The sequence below is a fragment of the Seriola aureovittata genome, chromosome 18 (assembly GCF_021018895.1).
Source record: "Seriola aureovittata isolate HTS-2021-v1 ecotype China chromosome 18, ASM2101889v1, whole genome shotgun sequence".
Lineage (NCBI taxonomy): Eukaryota > Metazoa > Chordata > Actinopteri > Carangiformes > Carangidae > Seriola > Seriola aureovittata.
In genome coordinates this window covers 17,278,227-17,298,971 of record NC_079381.1, presented here as the reverse complement: position 1 = coordinate 17,298,971, position 20,745 = coordinate 17,278,227, and the positions used below count along the sequence as shown (strand labels likewise).

The 20,745-nt window shown below is 39.3% G+C and overlaps 1 protein-coding gene and 1 long non-coding RNA gene across 3 annotated transcripts; one reads left to right on the top strand and one right to left on the bottom strand.

Annotated features, from left to right (window-relative positions):
• The first annotated feature begins 62 nt into the window (after window positions 1-62).
• LOC130186426 (lysosome membrane protein 2-like) lies at window positions 63-18,260 on the top strand. 2 transcript variants are annotated; one of them, XM_056403568.1, is made up of 13 exons: window positions 64-559; window positions 7,390-7,547; window positions 8,297-8,444; window positions 8,616-8,804; window positions 8,904-8,995; window positions 9,969-10,088; window positions 13,239-13,417; window positions 15,504-15,622; window positions 16,596-16,669; window positions 16,821-16,869; window positions 17,284-17,436; window positions 17,612-17,653; window positions 17,967-18,260. In XM_056403568.1, the coding sequence occupies exons 1-13, from the start codon at window positions 437-439 to the stop codon at window positions 18,075-18,077; spliced, it is 1,557 nt and encodes a 518-aa protein (XP_056259543.1). In that variant the 5' UTR covers window positions 64-436; the 3' UTR covers window positions 18,078-18,260. The 2 variants fall into 2 exon arrangements, with proteins under 2 accessions (XP_056259544.1, XP_056259543.1); XM_056403569.1 differs by lacking the exon at window positions 17,612-17,653 and having other exon boundaries at window positions 63-559.
• Window positions 18,217-20,576, bottom strand: LOC130186427 (uncharacterized). The gene is made up of 2 exons (XR_008830283.1): window positions 18,997-20,576; window positions 18,217-18,940 (listed from the first exon to the last, which is right to left on the bottom strand). It is a non-coding gene; the product is annotated as an uncharacterized LOC130186427 (long non-coding RNA).
• Window positions 20,577-20,745: the final 169 nt, after the last annotated feature.

Below are 20,745 nucleotides of genomic sequence, written 5' to 3'. Positions count from 1 at the left end.
GCGCTGTCCTCGCTCGGAGGGAGGGAGCGTCTTCACAGACCGCTACAAATACTCCGTGGCACATTTCTTATTGTTTTATTACGGCGGCGTGTAGGACGCTGCTTCTGAGTGATTGCAAGGACCTCGTGGTTGTCAAAGTGAACGGCTTCATTATTAACCACGAGTAAACAGACGTACCCGGAGCTCTTTGTAACTCGGAAACTCGTCGGGGCTGAACTGAACATCTCCTACCGTTACTTACTTAGCCGCTCGTCCGGGTGGAGTGTGCAGTTTGTGACCACCCTGAACAAACTTTATTACAACCTTTCAACAAAACAAAACAGAAAGCAGCGGGGAAGTCAGTGTCGGAGCTCTTTATTTCACAGCCTGCGTGCAGTTAGGAAGCCTTTTCTAGGATTTGTGTCGGAAGACTTGAAATCTCCATCCATCCTCCAACATGACACGAAGATCCTGCGCGGTCTATGCGGTCGGGATCATCTGCGCCCACCTGCTGGTCATTGGGATTGGCTTATTTGTGGCTCAAACTTTCCGCACTCTTATGCACAACCGCCTCAAAAAGGTAAAAAAAAAAAAAACCCGCTCATCCTCATCACTTCAGTTAGCAGATGTGTATATGTAAGGCAGTTTGAATGATTCATTTCATGTATTTCCTCTTTGAATGAAGCAACAACAAGTAGCCTATAGCTGACAAGTAGAAATAGGACTGCGGTTAACCATTATTTTCACTCTCCACTAAGCCCTGCAGCTGTTTCCTTACAGGTGAGTGGTCCAACAGTCCCTGCGAGGGGTCTGCCTATTGAATTAATAAACTATCTATACTGACAAAAGTATCATGCTGGAGGAGGATTTTCCACAACCTGGCAACCCAAATGTGCTTATTAATGGCTCATAACTGAGCTATGAAGTATTAGTAAATGAATGAATGATTTATTAAGCATTGTTAAAGCCATTATTTATAAATTATAAACCTTTTATAAAGGGTGCCTTATCAGAAAGTGCTACTGAAAAGGTTACTGCAGTGGCCTGAGACCTTGTACTGTTTGCAAACTGTAGATGATGAGGTTGAAAGTTCATTATTTTATTTATTTATTTTTTGGCTGTGCTCAGTGCAGACCATTAACACTGACTAGATTGCCAATTCATTCTATCATACCAGAAATTTGGGACTAGGGCCACCAATTTAAGGTAATTTTCATTACAGATCAATTTGTCAAGAGGTTGATTGATGAATAATTCAGTCTGTAAAGTGTCAAACCATAGTGAAAACATGCCTGTCACTACACAATTACATTTTTATGCCTCTGCATAGTCAGAAGTATGGAAGTAAGTTGCTTTTCGGGTTGTCCGTTCATCATCACTTCCCAAACCCAAATATATTGAGTTAATATGATATGCAAAGAATTTCTGGCATTTTTTCGCTACATTTGCTTGAAAAATAACTGAAGCGATTAGTGGATTATCAAAATATCTGCCAACTATTTTTGCGGAGATTGTTTAAACAACAAATTGTTTCAGCTGTACTTGGTATTCTGATTTAAAATGCAGTAATGACAGGACAAGTAAAACTAAATTACAGCAGCAGACCAAATGTTATTTTTTTTGTCTTGTTTTGGGGCTCTGATTAGTAGCTCATACTGTGCAATGAGCTCTTCCTTTTCCCCACAGTTTCTTAGATAACAAGTGTAGATACAGTTTGTGGTTCATTAGCGTGCACAGTGTTGAAAGACTTTATCTGAAGGGCTGTTACCAGCAGATGGTAGATCCAAAGGAATTCCTAATGGTCCAGTGATGTATGTTTCTGCCTTCAATACTTGTCATTATGACAGGAGGGGTTTCAAAGGCAAATTCCACAGCTAAGAATAAGTAAGGGCTGGGTTGGTATCGCTTGTTCTCAGTATTGGTTGGTATTTTTAACACGTCAAAGAAAATGCTGAATCAGTACATAACAAGAAAATGTTTTGTCTACACTGCTGTGATATCAATTAGCAAAGATGCAGTTTGAATAAAGTGGAACTGGTCATACGTTACACATGGGTGTGGCTTGTTGTACAAAGTGTCATGCAGAGATTCCCAACACCATGTACACAGTATTACATGTAAACACAAGAACTTGTTTTTGTGAATGACACATAATCTGATGTGACAGAGCTCGAACTAATGACCTCTCTCATTCTCAATGAAATTGTGTAGTCTATAAAATGTCAGAAAATAGTGAAAAGTGCCCATTAGAACTTCTTTGACCCCAAGGTGACGTCTTTAAATTTCTCATTTTGTCTGATCAACAGTTCAAAATCCCAAGATATTCAGTTAACAATTATATAAAACTGTGAAAAACAGAAATTGCTCACATTTAAAGGACCACTAAATAGAATTTAAGGGGGCTCTAAAGACAGAAATTTGTGATTTCGCTAGCTTAGAATGAGTCCTTCATAGGTATGTAAGGAGAGGGCCCTCTTCCATAGAGCCCACCATGTTGCACCGCCATGTTTCTACAGCAGCCCAGAATCGACCTGATCTTACCTGAAGGCCACGTTAGCTTCTCCTAAGGTCTGAGACCCCTGCATATGATGTGGCTCCCGGTAAAAACGTCCTGAACAATTTACACAAGGAATCCGAACCGGCCATAGCTGACTGCAGTGACAGCAAAGGTGGTGAAGACACCAACTCCCATGATCCCACACTACATCACGACATCACCAAACTCTGTCTTTTGTTATTGTTTTGATTGAGAGACCACATAGTGTTAGAAAATTACATATTGTGCATTTTAATCAACTAATTGTTTAATCTTTAATAAATTACTCCTTTTAATTTTTACTGTAGATGTTTGAATAGGGAATATCCTAAACCTATACAACCTATGTGATAACATGGGAGATATCTGTGTGAGAGAGTTGTGATGCTTACAAAGGTGCATCACATTTTTTAGAAGGGCAGTGGATGTGACTGATGGGAAATGCATATTGAAAGTGGTGTAAACATCAGTATTCTCTTCAGCACTTCACACCTTCCACACATTCAGCTGAGCCTGTTAAATCTCCAGCTGTTGTCACAGTGACCACAGGACCACAAAAAACGATTTTCAAGCATTAGACGCGAAAAAAACAAATCGGTTTGGTTGCACCATTGAAAACGTTTGCTCAGCATCAGTTATCGTGCTGCGGATCCTTCAGTTCATTTTTTTTTCATTTACAGCAACGCACTCCATACCTTTAATCAATCTAAGTGTCAATCCAGAGATTTCCGGTTATATTTTAGACTGTTAAACAGTGAAGGTAAACGCGTTCCCAGAAGGTTCACTTTACTTTGATAACAGTGCAGGCATAAAAGCACCATTGGCCCACACTCAGTATTATCATATGGCACACCTTCATCCTTATTTTCATATCAAACTAGTTTCTCCATAACAGGTGTCAAATGGCTTTTATCAGAGAGGCTTAGTATTGACTTTAGAGGTCAGGGGGACATATTCACAAGGTCTTCTGGCGCTGGGAGTTGGGTCCTAATGCTAAGATTGTATAATTTAAAGCAAACTTGACTTTTATAGAGGTGTCTTAGGTAAATAGCTGCACAAAGTGGAGACAAGTAAATAGCTCCCAAAAATTCAGTAGCAGGGAGTTAATCTTTGGCTACAGATAAGGTTATGCGGGGATGAGGTCTGCAGTTTATTTTATTCAAATTACTGATCAGTGGATGAAATAATGTCACCTCACCATTTCAATACATTCAAAGCTACAAATAACATCATTTCCTCTAATTGGAGTGTCTTTGAAGGCAACAATAAAAAGACAAAGTGGACTTACCTGTTGTTGGAGTAACTGATAAAATAAAACAAATGATCACTGGCAGTTTCGCTGTGTTTAACGATCACATTTACACGTATGCTTACATGTACCTCAAGGCTAGTCAGTTACAGTAAAAAAGAAAACCGTTTACTCAAAGTCTTTAGCCTTAGGACAGTCTGGTGGGGCTCTACAGGTGTTTGGCTAACTGAATGGCTCTTTATGTAGTGGTTTATGAAGATACTTGTATGGGCCCCTCAGGAAAGTGCGATCTGTTGCCTCTCAGGCACAAAGCAACAATGTGTAGGGGTGTAACCATGCCCCAGGACATAAATTTACTGAGGTCAAGAGACTCGGGGGAAGGTTGAGTGATGCTGTGTAAGAGGGTGAATGGCAGTTTAATTGAGAAACCATTTCAACATGAGTCATTTCTACATATGCTCACATTTGGAAGATACTACTGGGGGCATGATCTTGGTGTCCTGAATTACAGTGTTTGAATGTGTTATGCTGCAAAGTTTACAGTGTTTAAAAAAGATTACAGCAGGGGTTGATACAGTAATACATGCTGGCATTTTTCAAGGTAGACAAACAGTAATTTTGTTCTGCATTTACCTAAGGTGAGCAATTTATTTAATGATGAACCTGGAATGATTTTCACAGACTGTTTTTTAAGCGTACGAAGGCATTTCAAGTTTTGAATCAGTTGCAAACTAGACAATGCCGAATCTTTAAAACGAATGCTGCTTAGCTTGTTGAAAGATCTTAGTTAGTAGTTTTATACATGCAGGAGTGAGACAGACAGGGGACAGTACCCAAGCCTTGATTTTGCAGCGCAGTTTCTGCCTCTCGACAGTGTCAAGTTCATTTTCAATTTCATAGAAAAACTCGGTAAAATGTACGTGTGGGTGTGACGCACATGCGTAGCCGCTCACATGCAGATACACATAGTTATCTGCTAGCCTGGCAGGATGATTTATTTCAGTCGTATCAAGTTACCCCCCCCCCCACCCCCTTTACCCTGGTTGCGCCAGTGTGAAGGATCTCATTCCATGGAAACCCTCCCAGCAGCAGACTCTCTTTGTGTGCTAAGCCTCTTTCACACTGCTAGGTTTATTGGGAAACTGGACTGGCAGCCACTCAGCTTCCATGTGAGTCAAGCGGGGTCAGTATGCAATGACCTGCTGATGGGCTGATGGTGAAAAATTACTTGTCTCTGAATAGGAATTTGGTAATTTTACATAGACTAGATTAGACATAGCGGCCAGCGGCCCCTTGCTGGTTGTCTTGCGTAGTTTTAGCTTGACACAAACATTTTATTGTGAATTTGGATTAAAGTATTAAGACAAGCAAACCACCTCTAACAGGTGAAGTGCAAAATTATACATCATGAATGATTTGGTTATATTCCTGGAGCTCAACCAGTAGTTGAAATATAAGTGTGGTTTATCTTGACAGTGCCACCACAGGAATGTCAACACCAAATTTCATGGTATCCTTTTTTTTTTTTTTTTTTTTTTTTGATTGAAGCAACAGGATACCTTGTCACATCACCCATTTGTATTCATATTCTGGGGATGTAGTCACAAATGAATATGAGAAACATATCTTAATCATACCTATTAATTAATGTAATCCATGCTGTATGATCTCACATTGCCTTCCATTGAGTGTGTTAGTGAAAATTAGGACTCCTCCATGGTCAATGTACAACTAAACGGACCTTAATATGACTTGGATTGGTTCAGTAGCAGCAGGGCAGGACTACAGTTCAGCTGGTGGAGCTCTGTGAGGTGTTTGGCCACTATTGAGACAAACCCATTTAGAGTATACAAAGCTTGTGCACCACGGCTGGAGGACTTAATGAATAGCTTCTTGCTGTGCCCAGTGTTATTCATATCCATGTATTTGCCTGTGTCTACATCAAAGCAGTAGCAGATTGTGTATTTGTGTATTCACCTGCTACATGTGTTTTCATACAGGGAGTGGTGTAATAGTGGCGGTGGGTAAGCGCTGCGATAAGAGGGTTCCTCTGTTCCTGTTTTCCACGCGGTATTTCATGTAGCATGCTGGGGGGTGGGGGAGTTTACCATATTGTTGGTTGTTCGAAGCATGAAAGGATGACATAGAAAGACCATGCTCTCCCTTCCTCAATCTAAGATGACAGCTTTATTGTCCTTGGTTACTCAGCTAAACTTTTGTCTCTAAACAAGAAGGGACCCCAAAAGAGAGAGGGGGGGGGGGGTGTCTGTACTCCCCTGAAGTAATGGGACTCATTGGTTTGCTCGGCTGTTTTTTTTTTTCTGGGCTTATTTCATGCTGGCGTGTTGCTTTTAACTTTAACACAAATCTGACACAATTAGGCCAAAGTGAGATTTCCTCTTGATGTGTCTTTTAAAAGAAACACTAATCCTCTTGCCCCCTTCCTTCTTCTCCCACTCTGTTTTTTTTTTTTTTGAGTTCCTCAAAAGATTCCTGCAGCGAATCAGGCAATCGTTGTCCTCCAGAGGCAGCGATATCTGCTGTGAGAACTTTTCATTACATCATGTGTAATGAAACAGGATAGTACAGATTTGTGCCTGCGCTGCACTATCAGGGCCTCATAAGGCTTGGTCCTCAGGAATGTGGCTCAGATGATTAAGGTCGCAGTCCCACGGAACCAGTGGGCATCCAGCTCTCTGCATCACATGATCTGTCAGCGGCTCTCCCCCCAAAGTGTAGCCCATTGTCAGTGGCAACCGCTGACAATGGGGTCTCCCCTAATACCATTCATGTGTGCAGCCAGTGCGCTTGTCTTACTCCCAGACAGCAGCTCCCCTCCACGACCCCCCAAAGATGTTTTTGTTCTCTGGGTTGTTTTTACTAGGAAGAGATTGCGAAATCTCCGAACATGTGTTTGCTGTTGCAAAGCACTTTTTGCAGGAAATGCATCATCAATTAGTGTTTATTTAAACTCTTTGATTTCATTTTCATCGAAAGAAAGGCCTTTAGAGGTAGCGTCTTAAAAGTCTTAAATTTCCTTTAAAAAGGTCAAAAAACATTACTTCAAAAATGTTTTTGTATTACAGTCTGTAAAATCACCAATACCATTGTGACAGACCTCTGACCTTGTAATATTTATATTTGGAACTTAAATTAATTAGTTGTTTTTTCTATCTATCTGTTTATCTACCCATCCATTTATCCACCAATTCTCTGCTGCTTATCCAGTTTCAGGTTGTTGTAAATGATCAATTGACAATATTTTTAGAAATTACTTTTGTATACTGCTGGGAATGAGCAATAAAAATGTGATAAAAATGTCCATTAATGCATGCACTTAGTTCTAGGAATAATAATTCTGGGCCTTATCATCCCTTCTGGCTTTTCTTTGGTGTCTATCAAACATTAAAATAGGGATTAAATTGTATTCTAGATGGTATTAAAAACGTCACTTATAAGCAGCGCCCTGTACAATAGTCTATATCAAGCATGTTGTGTTTTATGTTAATATGATCGGAATTAATGCATTTGTTTGGATATGAGAATTTGTCTTTCACAAACATATATGTGTCTGAATGAACTGTGTCTAGATTTAAACTGAGATATGCACTTTCTGTGTCAACAGGAGATTGTTTTGGTAGAGGGCAGCCGTGTGTTTGCGTCGTGGAAAACCCCTCCCCCTCCTGTCTACATGGAGTTCTTCTTCTTCAATGTGACCAACGTGCCGGAGTTCCTTGAAGGGGCCAAGCCAGTGCTCAACCAGGTTGGACCCTACACATACAGGTAGGACATCGCTGCACAGGGAAGGCAGGGAAGGTTGATGTTGTGTGTGTCGGAGGCGATCTCTGTAGGTCAGCCGCCAGTAACACTGTCTCCACTGGTGTCACTGTAGTAAAAAGCCCTGAAATGAAATTTTAAAAAACATGCAGCATAGAAGGGTTCTAACACAATGCCTCCTACTTTAGAGGACTGTGTTGCTGTTCGTATTTCTTGAGTCCATTGAGTTGCTCGTTTCTAAATTTGGGCTACATGAACCACACTGCACACCACAAAGTTAGATTTCACAGTGGTGGAGATAGCACAATATGAAAAAGGACACCACGCTTCTGCCTCCCTGCTTTCACTCTTATGGTTTGTTCGGTCACACTGATTTTAATTGAATATTTCAAAGTATTAAGAAAAATGACCAGTTACAGGGTTAATGTCATCAGATCAGACAGTGACCTGTATGGTATGTTGTCTCATATCCTGTTCAGTCTGTTATGTGAGTCCCAACAAGAAACCGTTTTGATGTAGATCATTTTGAATCACTTCTAGTACGCTCACATGTTGCAACTGCCACTGTTTGGGTTCCCTAATTTCAAACGGCCGTTGTGTTGAAATTAATATGTTATGTTAACTTAAATTTATGTGCTGTACTTTTTGAGTTTTTAACTGGTCTGTGATGCTCATTTGTAACACAAGAACAATTCTAGAGAGCGTAATGTGAAAAAAAAGAAACGATAATCGTACGTCTTATTGTGTTTGCGTAGGGAGTACAGGTACAAGGACAATGTGAGCATGGTGGAAAATGACACTATGGTGTCCGCATACAACACCAAAAGCTTTGTGTTCATGAGGGAGAGGTCTGTGGGAGACCCAGCCGAGGATAACATCACCACTGTCAACATCCCTCTTTGGGTGAGTCATGAACTAAATGTCTCAAACTAGTGGGGGAAAGTGGAGTATGTGTCCTGTAACTTGTATGATTTCCTTCTGCATTTTGTTTTCTCAGTCCGACCTCAATGGCCGCCACGTCACCCTGCATTCTTTAACATCTCCTCTCCACTCTGCTCTACTTCCCGTCTCTAGGCTGTAATGAGCAAGGCGAAAGGTTTCATGAAGGTCACCATGGCAAATTTCATGATCAGCGCTACTGGGAGCCAGCTCTTCATTACTCGCAGTGTGGATGAATTGCTGTGGGGTTATGAAGATCCCATGCTGTCCCGTATCTCTCAAAGCTCACCTGAAGTGGAAAAGATCTTTGGTCTCATGTACAAGGCATGTACAGCTCTACGAAATGTTTTTTCTGATAAGAAATTTGAATGTGCTTGTAAACACGAACACATTTTAATGCCTTAAATGTTTGGATCTATTTAGAAAAATGGAACTAACGACGGGGAGTTTGTCTACCACACCGGGGTGCAGAACTACATGGATTATGGACGGGTGGAAACGTGGAAAGGCCAAAGGTAGCACTGATGCAATCTCTCTCTCTCTCTCTCTCTCTCTCTTCATTCATTCATTTCATTTATTTCACACAAATCACACAAATCAATACAAGTAAAAGCATACAAACATGATAATAGCAACTGGTAAAAATGGGACACCCCAATAAACTTCAGAAGCTTGTGAATAGGGACCCAGTCACTGCATGTACAAAATCCCTAAATCTTTAAACTTTAACTACATTTAAAAAGACTAACTAAACATGTATATATCATCTGTCAGTCCATACATTAATTCAAAAAGTAAACAATCTGCAATAAATGGAAAATAAAAATAAAAGCACTGTAGAGTAACACAGTTCTGAAGACTGCAGCTTTTCAGGGTATACAAGTTTAAATTGATAATTTAGTGGATTTCACCCTTGATTTCTATTGAAATGAAAAACAATGAAGTTATTTTGTCGTGCACATAAATCTTTGTGTGTTAAGAATAAGTTTGTGTTTCTCCACAGTGATGAAACATCACTGGGTAACCTTTGGATCAAAAGGTTTTCTACCTTTTTTTTTTTTTCTAATAATAGCAAAGCACTGGTCTTCTGTGTCTGCCTGTTTGTTTGCCTGTTGGTCTGGGCTGGTAGCACAGAACACAGGGCAGGACATCCTGATACGGGGAATGCCTTAATGATGGTTTCTAAGTGACGTTTTGGCCGCCCCAGTAATTATCCTTCTTACTCCTGGGAATCTGCTTTTTTTCAACTTTGACTTTGAGATAAATAATCAACAAAACATATAATTGTAATTTAGCATTATTAAGATAGAGTTGATAATGATGTTGACTTTAAAAGTGGGGGTTTTGAAGACATATCCAGCCAGGAAGAACCAAAGCATTGTTTTTATTCTGTTTTTGTCCTAATCATATATAAAAAAAGAAAACTTCTTTGACCGCTGTGCAGGCCGCGTCAAACGCTCATGGTTGTGATAATGTGTTGTTCTGCAGTGAGCTGACGTTCTGGTCGACTGAACAAAGCAACAGCATCAATGGATCAGATGGAAGTGCTTTCCATCCCCTGCTGGACAAGAACGAACGCATTTATATCTTCACCCCAGACCTCTGCAGGTACAGTTTAACACTATAGTGCCTTCCTGCTGCCTGCTTACCACCTGCTGTCACTTTAAGATTTGTAAATCCTCACACTTGACTCTATAGATTGCTCGATGTTGATTGGTTAGCCGATCAGTTGGTTGGTCCACCACTTCGGTCCAGACTGAAAATATTTCAACAACCATGGGATGCATTGTCATAAAATTTGGTGTAGATGTCCATGGCGTGCAGAGGACGATTTCTAATGACTTACACTTGATCCTGTCACTTTTCCTCTAGCGCCACCAGCAGGTCAAATTTTTATCTTTTCCAATACTTGACCAAAGTTGATACCTGCAAAAATGAGTTTCATGTTGTTTCATGTTAATTAGTAAATTATACTATGCTAACTAAGCTGGTGAACATAGTAAACATTATGCTAAACATCAGCATGTTAGCACGCTCAGTTAGCATTTAGCACCACTGTGTTGAACGGTCGGGTAAGGCTTGAATAGAACTTGCTCATTCGATGTGGTGTTCGGTGTTTAAAGTTATACCTGGAGTTATAGCAACAGCAAGGATATACTTCCTCCCATTTGTCCCACTGTTACCTCATGTCCCATATTCTGTTTAATATTTTACCTGAGGGTGGTGTAGTAAGTCATGATGAAGTGATGTCTATTTCTGGTTCATGACCTGAACTGAACATGTTGGACTCAGCCCACCACAGAGCTTGACGGGGGCTTTCATATCGGGTATGGTATGTTCACAGGCCTTGTATCCAATGGATTGTTAAAACAACATCCAGCTCACTTACAAGCAGTGCCGCAGGTGACCTCTGTTTACTCACCAAAGCTTTACTGCCTATATTATGAGGGCTTTTTGAAAGACTGACATGTCAGTTTCCTGAAAACTGAAATTGAATGGAGAGGCTTACTTGAAGAGCAGTGTTGGTCTGGAGTTACATGGAGATGGAAGGCGAGCGAGTGAGGAAGTGGAATAAAACCTGTGAGAGTGAGAATGAAAACAGTTTTCTGGTTGTTGACAAGTATTGATTTGTGCTAAGCACATTGTCACATCCGTGGGAAGATTCTGTTCTGGACCAGCTGGAACAAACAACTTTAATTATGTTTTCCATGTGAAATGGCCCGTATGCATCCAGACGGTTTTTCTACCAGTTACTTCTGCCAGAGGTTTTCAGCCCAAATGCTCTTGAGGACATTGAGATTTATAATGTTTCCTCTGGAGGGTTTCAACATCAGAATGTGTCCTTTGAAAGCTTGCTGAATGTTAAAAAGAACAACCTCTCACACAGTGACTTACCGATAAATTGTTCCTCAGGGTTTCATTTCGCAAATGCTAAGCCTTAGCTGTTGCAAAATGTGACTTTCCCGATGAAACTGTGTCCTCGCTCTTGCTCGTGATGAGGGCGTCTAATGTAGAAAATAACCTTGACCTAAAAAAAACAGAAGCTCCTGCAGACATCTTCCCCTTTTTGTTGAGGGTGGAAAGAATCTGTTGGAGGGGCATGGTTGTACCTTTGACTCTGATTGGACGCGTGTCAAAAACCCCTCTCCCAAATGTTTACTGAACACTTTCACCTACTTATCCATTGCCTGGTGGCCCCATCATGGCTCTCTGTTATTGTGAACAAGGGGAAAGCACCCTCCCTGTTTCCTGTACTTTTTACAATAATCTGAAGAGGAAGTGTTCAATTAAATCATGTATGTTCACCTTTCACACACACAGCTTGACATGGGGATTCTCAGTCCTTCAGTAGGAGTAGTGTTTAAACATGTGTTTAGTTTAATGACATCTGGGGCTGATCTGCAGGACAGAAAAAGTGCCAGAATTCCCATCTGTGACCCGACAGGGTGGTGACCCTTTGGTCCGGTGAGTGGCAGCTGAGCCACAAAAAACCGCAAGATTTTGACGAATTGCGGACAGGTGTCATTGTTCAGATGCCAACTCGCCTTTTGCTGCACTTTAATCTTTCCTGTAGGCGTGATCTTTAGTTTAAAAGAGATGATATGATTTGATTTTCTTGTGTCTTAAAACAACCAACATTTAAAAGATTCAATCCAACATGGCACCTGGACATGCAAAGACAATGAATTTAAAATGAAATCAAATAAAACAAACTATAAGTGGCATACAACACAAACAGGGTTTTTATGCATAAAACTAAAAACATCGACTCCTGTTCTTCTGCTACGTGGAAAGTTAAGAACTTCAGATGTTACTCATTATTCAAATTGTACATTTTTATATCTCCCCTCTTTCCCTTTTCCCTTTAATCAAAACATTTTGCAGCTGCAGTATAATAGAAGTATCTCACGCCACCTTTTAAGCTGTTTTCCAAATCTTATCCCCTGCACACTGCTTAGTTTATCTGAAATTAATTCATAGTGCAAGTCTCTCATGCCTTGCAGTACAAGGCAGAGGCTTTTAGCCCAATTCTAGTGAAGAAACACATCAGGCTTTTTACTTGGCTTCTCTCACGAAGGTCGAGGGAAAGGTCTGTACAGTATTGTTGCACAATTGGTGGGCTGCGTAGCTAAAGGCTGCATCCTCCAGGCCAGTTGGCAGACACTATATAGGCTCCTTTGTTCTCACTGAGAATCATCGGGATTCCCTCTACAGGACCGAACACTGCAGATACATAGAACAAGGATGAAGCTGCTCACAATAATGTCGTTCTCCTGGAAGATGTAAAAGCACAACAAACATTTAAGTATAATCGGTTACATTTTCTCCACTCCCAGTACAAAAGAAAGGTCAACATCATTTTAAAAAAGGACTCTCAACTGGATTTCAGCATAATGGAAGAGTCAGTACAAATCCTCCAGCGTCTGACGATCCACCGTGGACCAAGGGCCAACACCCGTACAGCGTGTGCTGATTTATTTTTACGGTCTACTACTGTTGTCTAATGTAATGACTTTTTCAAACAATTGTGTGTGTGTGTGTGTGTGTGTGTGTGTACCTACCTGGAAATGGTTTGGATATTAATGGATTACAAAAAATATTGTTGCACGAATTCTATACAGCCGTATGTGTTTTTAGAGACTGGAAAAAAGGCGTGGTACTGTGAAAATTCTCCAGTCGCAGTGGAATTGTTCTTTAAATTGTTCTCCTTTGAACTTTATTGTGTTATGTGACGTTCTTGCGTGCTCCTCCCTCCAGGACGATTTACATGGAGTTTGAGAAAGATGTGGAGGTGAACGGAATCCCAGCGTATCGCTTCACACCACCACGCTCTGTCCTGGCCAGCAAAGAGGAGAACCCAGCCAACGAGGGTTTCTGCGTCACCCCACAGGAGTGCCTGGGAACTGGCCTTCTTAAAGTCAGTCCCTGTCGGAAAGGTAAATGTCAGAGTATTTTCTTACACACACACACACACACACACACACACACACACACACACACACACTCACACTCACACTCACACTCACACTCACACTCACACTCACACTGTGCTGTCACGCGACCTCCCTCACAGCCCACAGTTCTGCTGACACAACTTACTTATGATTTCTGCCACAACATCAACATTTTTTCCTGTGAATCCCACACAAAGCCTCTTTACTCACACTCTGGTTTTGACCTTTTTAGTCAACACATAACTTTACATTGAAAAGAACCTAAGATCTTTGGCCTTCGTTTCACTACTTTCTACCCAGCACACTTTTAAAAGACAATACAAAACACCGTTCTCACATCTGTCAAGTCCCTTTCTCTCCTGCTATCACCACTGGTAATACTCCCTAAATGACCCATGTGACACAGCTCTCCAGCCCTCTCCACACCTCAGGCGCCATCTGACCATGACTGGCCCAGTAGCTGAGGGGGCGGTAAGCCCTGTCACCTGATTCTGGCCTTGAATATGACCTGGCATTATCTAAGTGCCTGTGTTCACTGTCCAATTGTTCCTCATGTCTCATTCCCTGTGAAATAACAATACCAGTGTCGCAACATATTTCGTGTTGTAGTTTTTTAATGCACTTTTAATGCCTTTGTGGCAACTATTACTTTGTATTTATTTCAGTATCAATATGCAAAGACTTGCTTCAGTTTGGTTTTCAGGACGATTTCCATAGTGTACTGAAATGAACAGAATGAAAAAAGAGTTGTAGTAAATGGGCTGAAACATTGTTGAGCTTTCATTTAAAAAAAAATCAAAGCACGCTGAGAAATTAGGTGGATTTCAAGAGTGTGCAGAGGGTTAAGTTTAGATTCCGGCGCTAAGGAATGAACACAAGGATTAATGGTGCTTAAAGGTATACCAATACAAATATGTGTGTGTGTTGTGTGTTTGCGCTACGTTGACCTTGTGGGTTGTAATGGGAAAAGCCTCTCAGGTGACTGCGGGTGTCCAGTGTTTTTTGTCGAGCGTCTGTTGCCATACACAAGAGCAGGAAAACTGTCACCTCTGCCCCACTTCATCAGCACCTCTCACTGTGCCACCATCTGACTTCGTTGTCGCTGCCGAGACACACACGTGCTTCTCGTGGAGCTGAACCACTTGTTTATTGTTTGTTTTGTTTTTTTTGCTAAACCACAGACCTCCAGAATTACTTGCTTAGGTCGAAAGCAAAATGCACAAGTAGAACCAAACCAAGAGTGTCTCCTGTTCCTTATTGTGGAATATGGTAATATTGTAGGAACGCAATGTCTCCTGTAGACAATATAAGGAAGGAAACTTAGCAAAAGTAACATGATTCTATATCTGGATAAGTGATGCTGTCATTAAGTAGTTCGACAAGCGGGCTTGTGGTCCTTTTATGTACCTTTTATTGTTTATTTTCCTTGGAGGATCAACCCTAAGTAACATTCCCTGTGTCCAAAAATGAAGGTCAGATTATATCTTGTCGTCATATCTTAAGGGCTCCCTTGTGTCGCGATAAGATCATACATCAAACAGCACCAAACAACAGGAAATGCTGCTTTGATTAATTATTCATCCTTTGTATCAGGAATGGTGGAGATATTTATGTCGCACCGCCATGGCGTTGTCACTATCATGAACAAGAAACTTTATGCTTGTTCTACAGGTTCCCTTTACAGAGCAGATGTTCTCATCTCACCTTAGAGGCCCTTGCGCTACAGATTAGCATATTCATTAGGATATTCCTGAAAATATAATAATCACCAATTAATGTGTGAATTAGCCAAATTAATGAGTAATTCCTTGTTATGGAGGCATGTGGTAGCTCAAGTCCCTCTTGTCATAATTATGTTTCACGTCTCATTAAACCATAATGGGGCGACATTGTCACAGAGGACAAAACGCACAATATATCACAGTTGACATTCACTTCACTTTTGTTGTGACTCATTTACTGACAGTAGAGATATACAGTATGTGCGTCTTTTATTAATTCTTTCTTCAGCTTCATGCGGCCACTTTTCCTCATTGTTTGTCCTCTGAATCCTCCTCTCCTCGCACAGGTGCCCCAGTGGTCGCTTCCTTTCCTCATTTCTACCTGGCAGATGATCAATACCCGGATGCCATTGAAGGAATGTCCCCTCAAAGAGAGCATCACCAAACGTTCCTCGACCTTAACCCGGTAAGCCGCCAGGCCGCAGTTTATCAGCCTTAAATGCACTTTTTGGTTCTGCAGCTATGATTAGTAACATTTATGCTGTGACTCATCTTTGTAGCTGTGACTCATGCTCATACAGAAGCAAAGCATTTCACTGAACTGCGTGACGAAGAGGAACGGCATGCTATATTAAGATATACTGCTGCTCCACCTAGTGGTATATCAGTACTAGTGCAGAAGTTAACCCCCTGCGTTGGCCTCATCAATACCCTCATTGTACTTTTAAGACTCTTAAGAAATAAGTACATGTACACTAATACTGCATTAAGTACAATTTTGAGGTACTTGTCCTTTACTTGAGTATTTCCATTTAATGCCACTTTGTACTGCTTCTACATTTCAGAGGGAAATATTGAAGTTTTTACTCCACTACATTTATCTTTCCTACTAAAGTCTTTAAATACAAAGCATACTGTGTGCGGATCCTAAAATATCATGCATTATCATACATTAAACTACCTACGAGATTTGTAATATTATACAAAGATGATAATAATAATAGTTGCTGTAGTTATTATATTTATAATGTTGCTTGTTTTTACTAAGAGTTTGAAAGGTTGAATTTTTGTTGTTCGCAATAAAGAATAATATAGAAAAAAACATGACAAAAAAATTTCATATCAGCTCTACCTTGACCAACTATATTTCTTGACATACACATTAAGGCATCAGTAGTAATCATCTGATAATATAATATCTAATAGTATATCATTCACAGAACAAAAACTTTTGCTTTGACACTTTAAGCACATTTACCTTACAGTACTTTTTCTTAAATACAGGACTTTTACTTGTAATTGATTATTTTTACACCCGTACTTATTTATTTAAATAAAGAATCTGAATACTTCCACCACTCGTACTAGATTTTATTTTGTTGTCTGTTCTGGTGATACAGTTCTTTATTTAACTCTACATTTTATTTTTTTGCTCACAGACCACTGGAGTGATTGTACGAGCAAACAAGAGAGCACAGATTAACATCTTGCTCAGCAGAATGTCTGGATTCCCGTGAGTCTCTGCATCCAAACACAAGCCAAACACTGTCCATAGTCTTGATGTACGTGTGTGTGTGTGTGTGTGTGTGTGTGTGTGTGTGTGTGTGTGTGTGTGTGTGTGTGTATATGACTGCTTATCACTCTTTTCATTGTTCTCATAACAGGAAAACCAGAAATTTGAATACCGTCTTTCCTGTTATGTTCCTCAATGAGGTAAGAATCATTAAAGACACACACCTGACCCGACCCAATAACAATGTGGAGGCCAAATAATGCCCTCTAAGAGCACTTTATAATTCATTGATAACGATTGAACGGAAAGCAGGGGAAGCTCAATTTTTCTTTTTTGTTTGTTTGCCGAGAGACCAATGTATATATATATATATATATATATATATATATTATATATATATATATATATAATATATATACATATATATATTATATATAATAATATTTTTATATAAATACATCTTTTCTCCAAAATTGTACTGTTTTGTAAATGATTTGTCGGCCCACCTTTGGGCTCACAGATTGGGAACCACTGCACTAGAAAGATTTTTTATGTATAAGATGCTGTAAATGTTCTTTCCATATGTATCTTTCAAATTGTCTTTTAATAAACAGAGTGTGGTGATTGATGATGCATCCGCGGCAAAAGTGCAGAAGCTGCTGCTTATCGTCACTCTAGTGTCCAACTTCCCGCTCATCATCGTGGGACTGGGTGTCATCATGCTCTTCGTCTTCATCATCCTTCTGTTGCGGGCCCGCAGGCAGAAGGTACCACGCCTCTTCTCAGCTCATTTTATTCTTAACAACTTACAATTTGGCTTGCTTTGTTCTAATAGGCAATAAATGATGACAATTTTTTTGCAAAATTCATCGAGTTGCTTAACCACACACTAATGCAAATGGCACTGTGCATGTGTGTTTATCACTGTGTGTCTCTGTGCAGAATGAAGTTAAACGCATTGTGTTTACCAAGCCTACCTATGCTGTAAGTGTTTATGCTTTGATCATCTATATTATTTCTCCTTAATTCAATCTTCTGTCTTACTTTATGAATTACATATGGTCTATATGCATCTTTAATCCCATTTTTCAGTATGAAGCTAGATGACTTTCACTCTTTCTGAAATAATTCTGGTGCTGTACAGTAAACTTATTGTGTCAGGTTTGAACACATTAACAGAAATAAGATGATTTAAGCAAAATGAGATGAGTTTTAATACTGTTTTGTATCCTTAATCTAATACCGTTTGTTTTGTTATGTTTTGTTTTTTTCTCAAATCCTCAACCTACCACTACAGACCTCTGCTGAAGACGACACCTCCTACTCTCCAGTCAATGACAAGGAAAAGGATGATCCCCAAAATGGAACCTATATTGGTTTGACACCTAAACCTGACCCACAAGCTTGAGAAGGAGGAAGAGGATGGTTAGAAAGAAGCTTTGTACATTGGCAACCTTCAGAATTACAAATAGAGATTTGGAGAGAGAAAAAATTGTGAATATCCTTTATAATTGTAAATCTGTCTGTTTTTGATGTTTTTTTTGGGGGGGGGGGGGGGGGTTGACGGGTAGATAATTGGGACTCAACTAGTCTCAAACATACTGTGCGTATGTACTTAGTTTTACTCATGGAGGGCTACTTAAAGTCCAGGTCTTGGGCACAGTATACCCAGAAAAAAAAGTTTGACATTCATTTAAAAACACTGTGTGTGTGAAGGGCTACTTCTCACCAGCTGCTGCTCACATCAATCTTGACAACAGGCTGCAGGTCTGATGGAGAGCACAAGTTGTGGTGGTCGTAAATAAACAAAACACACCCTTCCAGCCAGAGATGTAGAGGATGTGGCCTCACCTCATTCTCTGTTTGCCTACATTAGATTCTTCTCTTGCTTTAAACTTTAAGATTGTAGCGACTCATTACTATATAACAGGGCATAGAGGGTGATTTGGGACCAGGGTTATGAGATCCATAAAATGTGAGTTTTTTGGATATCATACCTCACTCTCAGGGGGGCTCTGCTAAGCTATTATCAAAGCAAGATAAAAGGAGCAAAACATACAGCATTTAAATCAACTCACTATTACTTTGTCTCATTTGCATTTCATCCTAAACTAAATGTTGCAGAATGTTTTCATGGCTCATTATTATTTTCTATTGATATAATCTGTTTAGAGGGATACCTGTGCACATCATTGTTACCATACCTGAAAAACCTTCAGAGTATGGCATTCATTATATATACAGTATATATATATAGATATATATATATATCTATCTATATATATATATATATATATATATATATATATATATATATATATATATACGGTGTAAGATGTGTTGAACTGCTTACATTCCTCTCAGTGTATGATGGGAATGAATATCAGATTTAAAAAAAACGCTGTATATTTTGGATTCTTTAATTTTTGTAATATAAGAAGTCCTTCTCATTTTCTTTGTAAATGTTAATATAGAAATGTTTGAATGAAGAACATCGTAAGTTAGAGCTTCACAAATGTCCTCTAGTGCCATAATGAGTGACACTTTAAGCCCTGGGTGTGACAGGATGTTATGGTTGAATTGGTAATAGTCATACAGTGCTGAATTTATGTGTTGACAGTATTTTTTGCCCCGTCTAACTGCTTATACTAACTCACCTCACCATATCAAAATGTAATTCAGCTTATTATCATTTCAAAATATGCTTTTATGATGCTGTTGTTGAATGCCTTACTAGTGTCTAAGTTGCTGAATATGACACCAACAGTGTTTATGAGAGACTTGTCAGGGTGAACAGTCATTACAATTCAAAACTCATGATTGTTCAACATTGAGAAATGCTGTAGTTGTGCCTTTAATACAATCAATGTCACTAGATTTGATTTTTTTTTTGCCTTTGTAGTTTTCACATATTTTGTGAAAGGAACGCCATGTCATACCAACAAAATCTACTCTCAAGTGCCAATTGTTTTCTTCCAGCTACCAAACAAAAATGGGGTATGGAACTGTTTTTGTAGTTTTTTTGTATAGCCGGCAGGGTCAAGCTGCACTTTGAATGATAGATTGCTGTACAGAGCTACAGCTTTCTCACTCAAGGCTGGTGAAAACATTAGATTTCAGGTGCCATTTAATGCTGCAGAATTACTACATTTGAGCTGTGATGAGCCCAGCTTTTATTACTGCTCTTGTTCTTTAGTTGTAACATTTTAAGGATGAATGAGTTACTTCACACTACGTTTTTATTACATGCACTGTAATAATCAGCACTGACTATATCAGACAATAGTGGAGAAGCAGTAACATGTTTCACGTAGAGATTTTTTTTTTTTTTTTTTTGCTTCCTCGTGTGATTTTACTGTTTTTGTTTGATGTAAACTTTAATTCAGTTGTGTACAATAATAAAACTTAAAGAGAATAGAAGAGATTTTTGGAGAGTGCATAAAGTAGTGTTATAAATTCACAAGAGTGGATGAATGGGTAAATCAATCATTGTGTTGATGCAAAAAACAGTATTACATAATATTAATATAGTTCCTAAAGAGGATAAATTATTTTGTTACACTGATAAAACCAAAACACAGAAAGCACAATATGGATTGTACATGGGGCTGTTTTGTGCCATACTTTGATTACAGATTGTACTTTCAGAGATTATTGTAAAACCACATTTTCTTCTAATCTTCAGCTTGTTTTGAAGTGTTGACTGTTAATACTGTTTTTACTATGTATACAAAAATAAAAGTAGTTTCAGTAAATGCATCTTTTCATCATTTAAGCCTTTTTGTCAGTGTTTGGTTCCCATTTAAGGGACTTAGATGTTAGAAACCCATACAACTGCATGCCACATGAGAGAAAACGTAGAGGGAAATTTCTTGTTTCCAGCCTGTAATCTACTGCTGAAACGATATAATATTTAATAATAATAATAAACGATATAATAAGTAATTTCTCAAGTAATTTTAGATTTCTCAAAATTGCACCAGCTTGCCTGACTGAACATGGCTGTTTGGCTTTTGAAATGAAAATATTTGCATATTCATAGATTCTGAATTTATCAATGAGGGAGTTAGCATAAA

Excerpts from the sequence above, each read along its gene's own strand:
- LOC130186426 (XM_056403568.1), top strand. The coding sequence starts at position 437 with ATGACACGAAGATCCTGCGCGGTCTATGCGGTCGGGATCATCTGCGCC. Across the intron at positions 10,089-13,238 it reads TTCACCCCAGACCTCTGCAG|GACGATTTACATGGAGTTTG; the intron begins GTACAGTTTAAC and ends TCCTCCCTCCAG. Across the intron at positions 16,870-17,283 it reads CTGTTATGTTCCTCAATGAG|AGTGTGGTGATTGATGATGC; the intron begins GTAAGAATCATT and ends TTTAATAAACAG.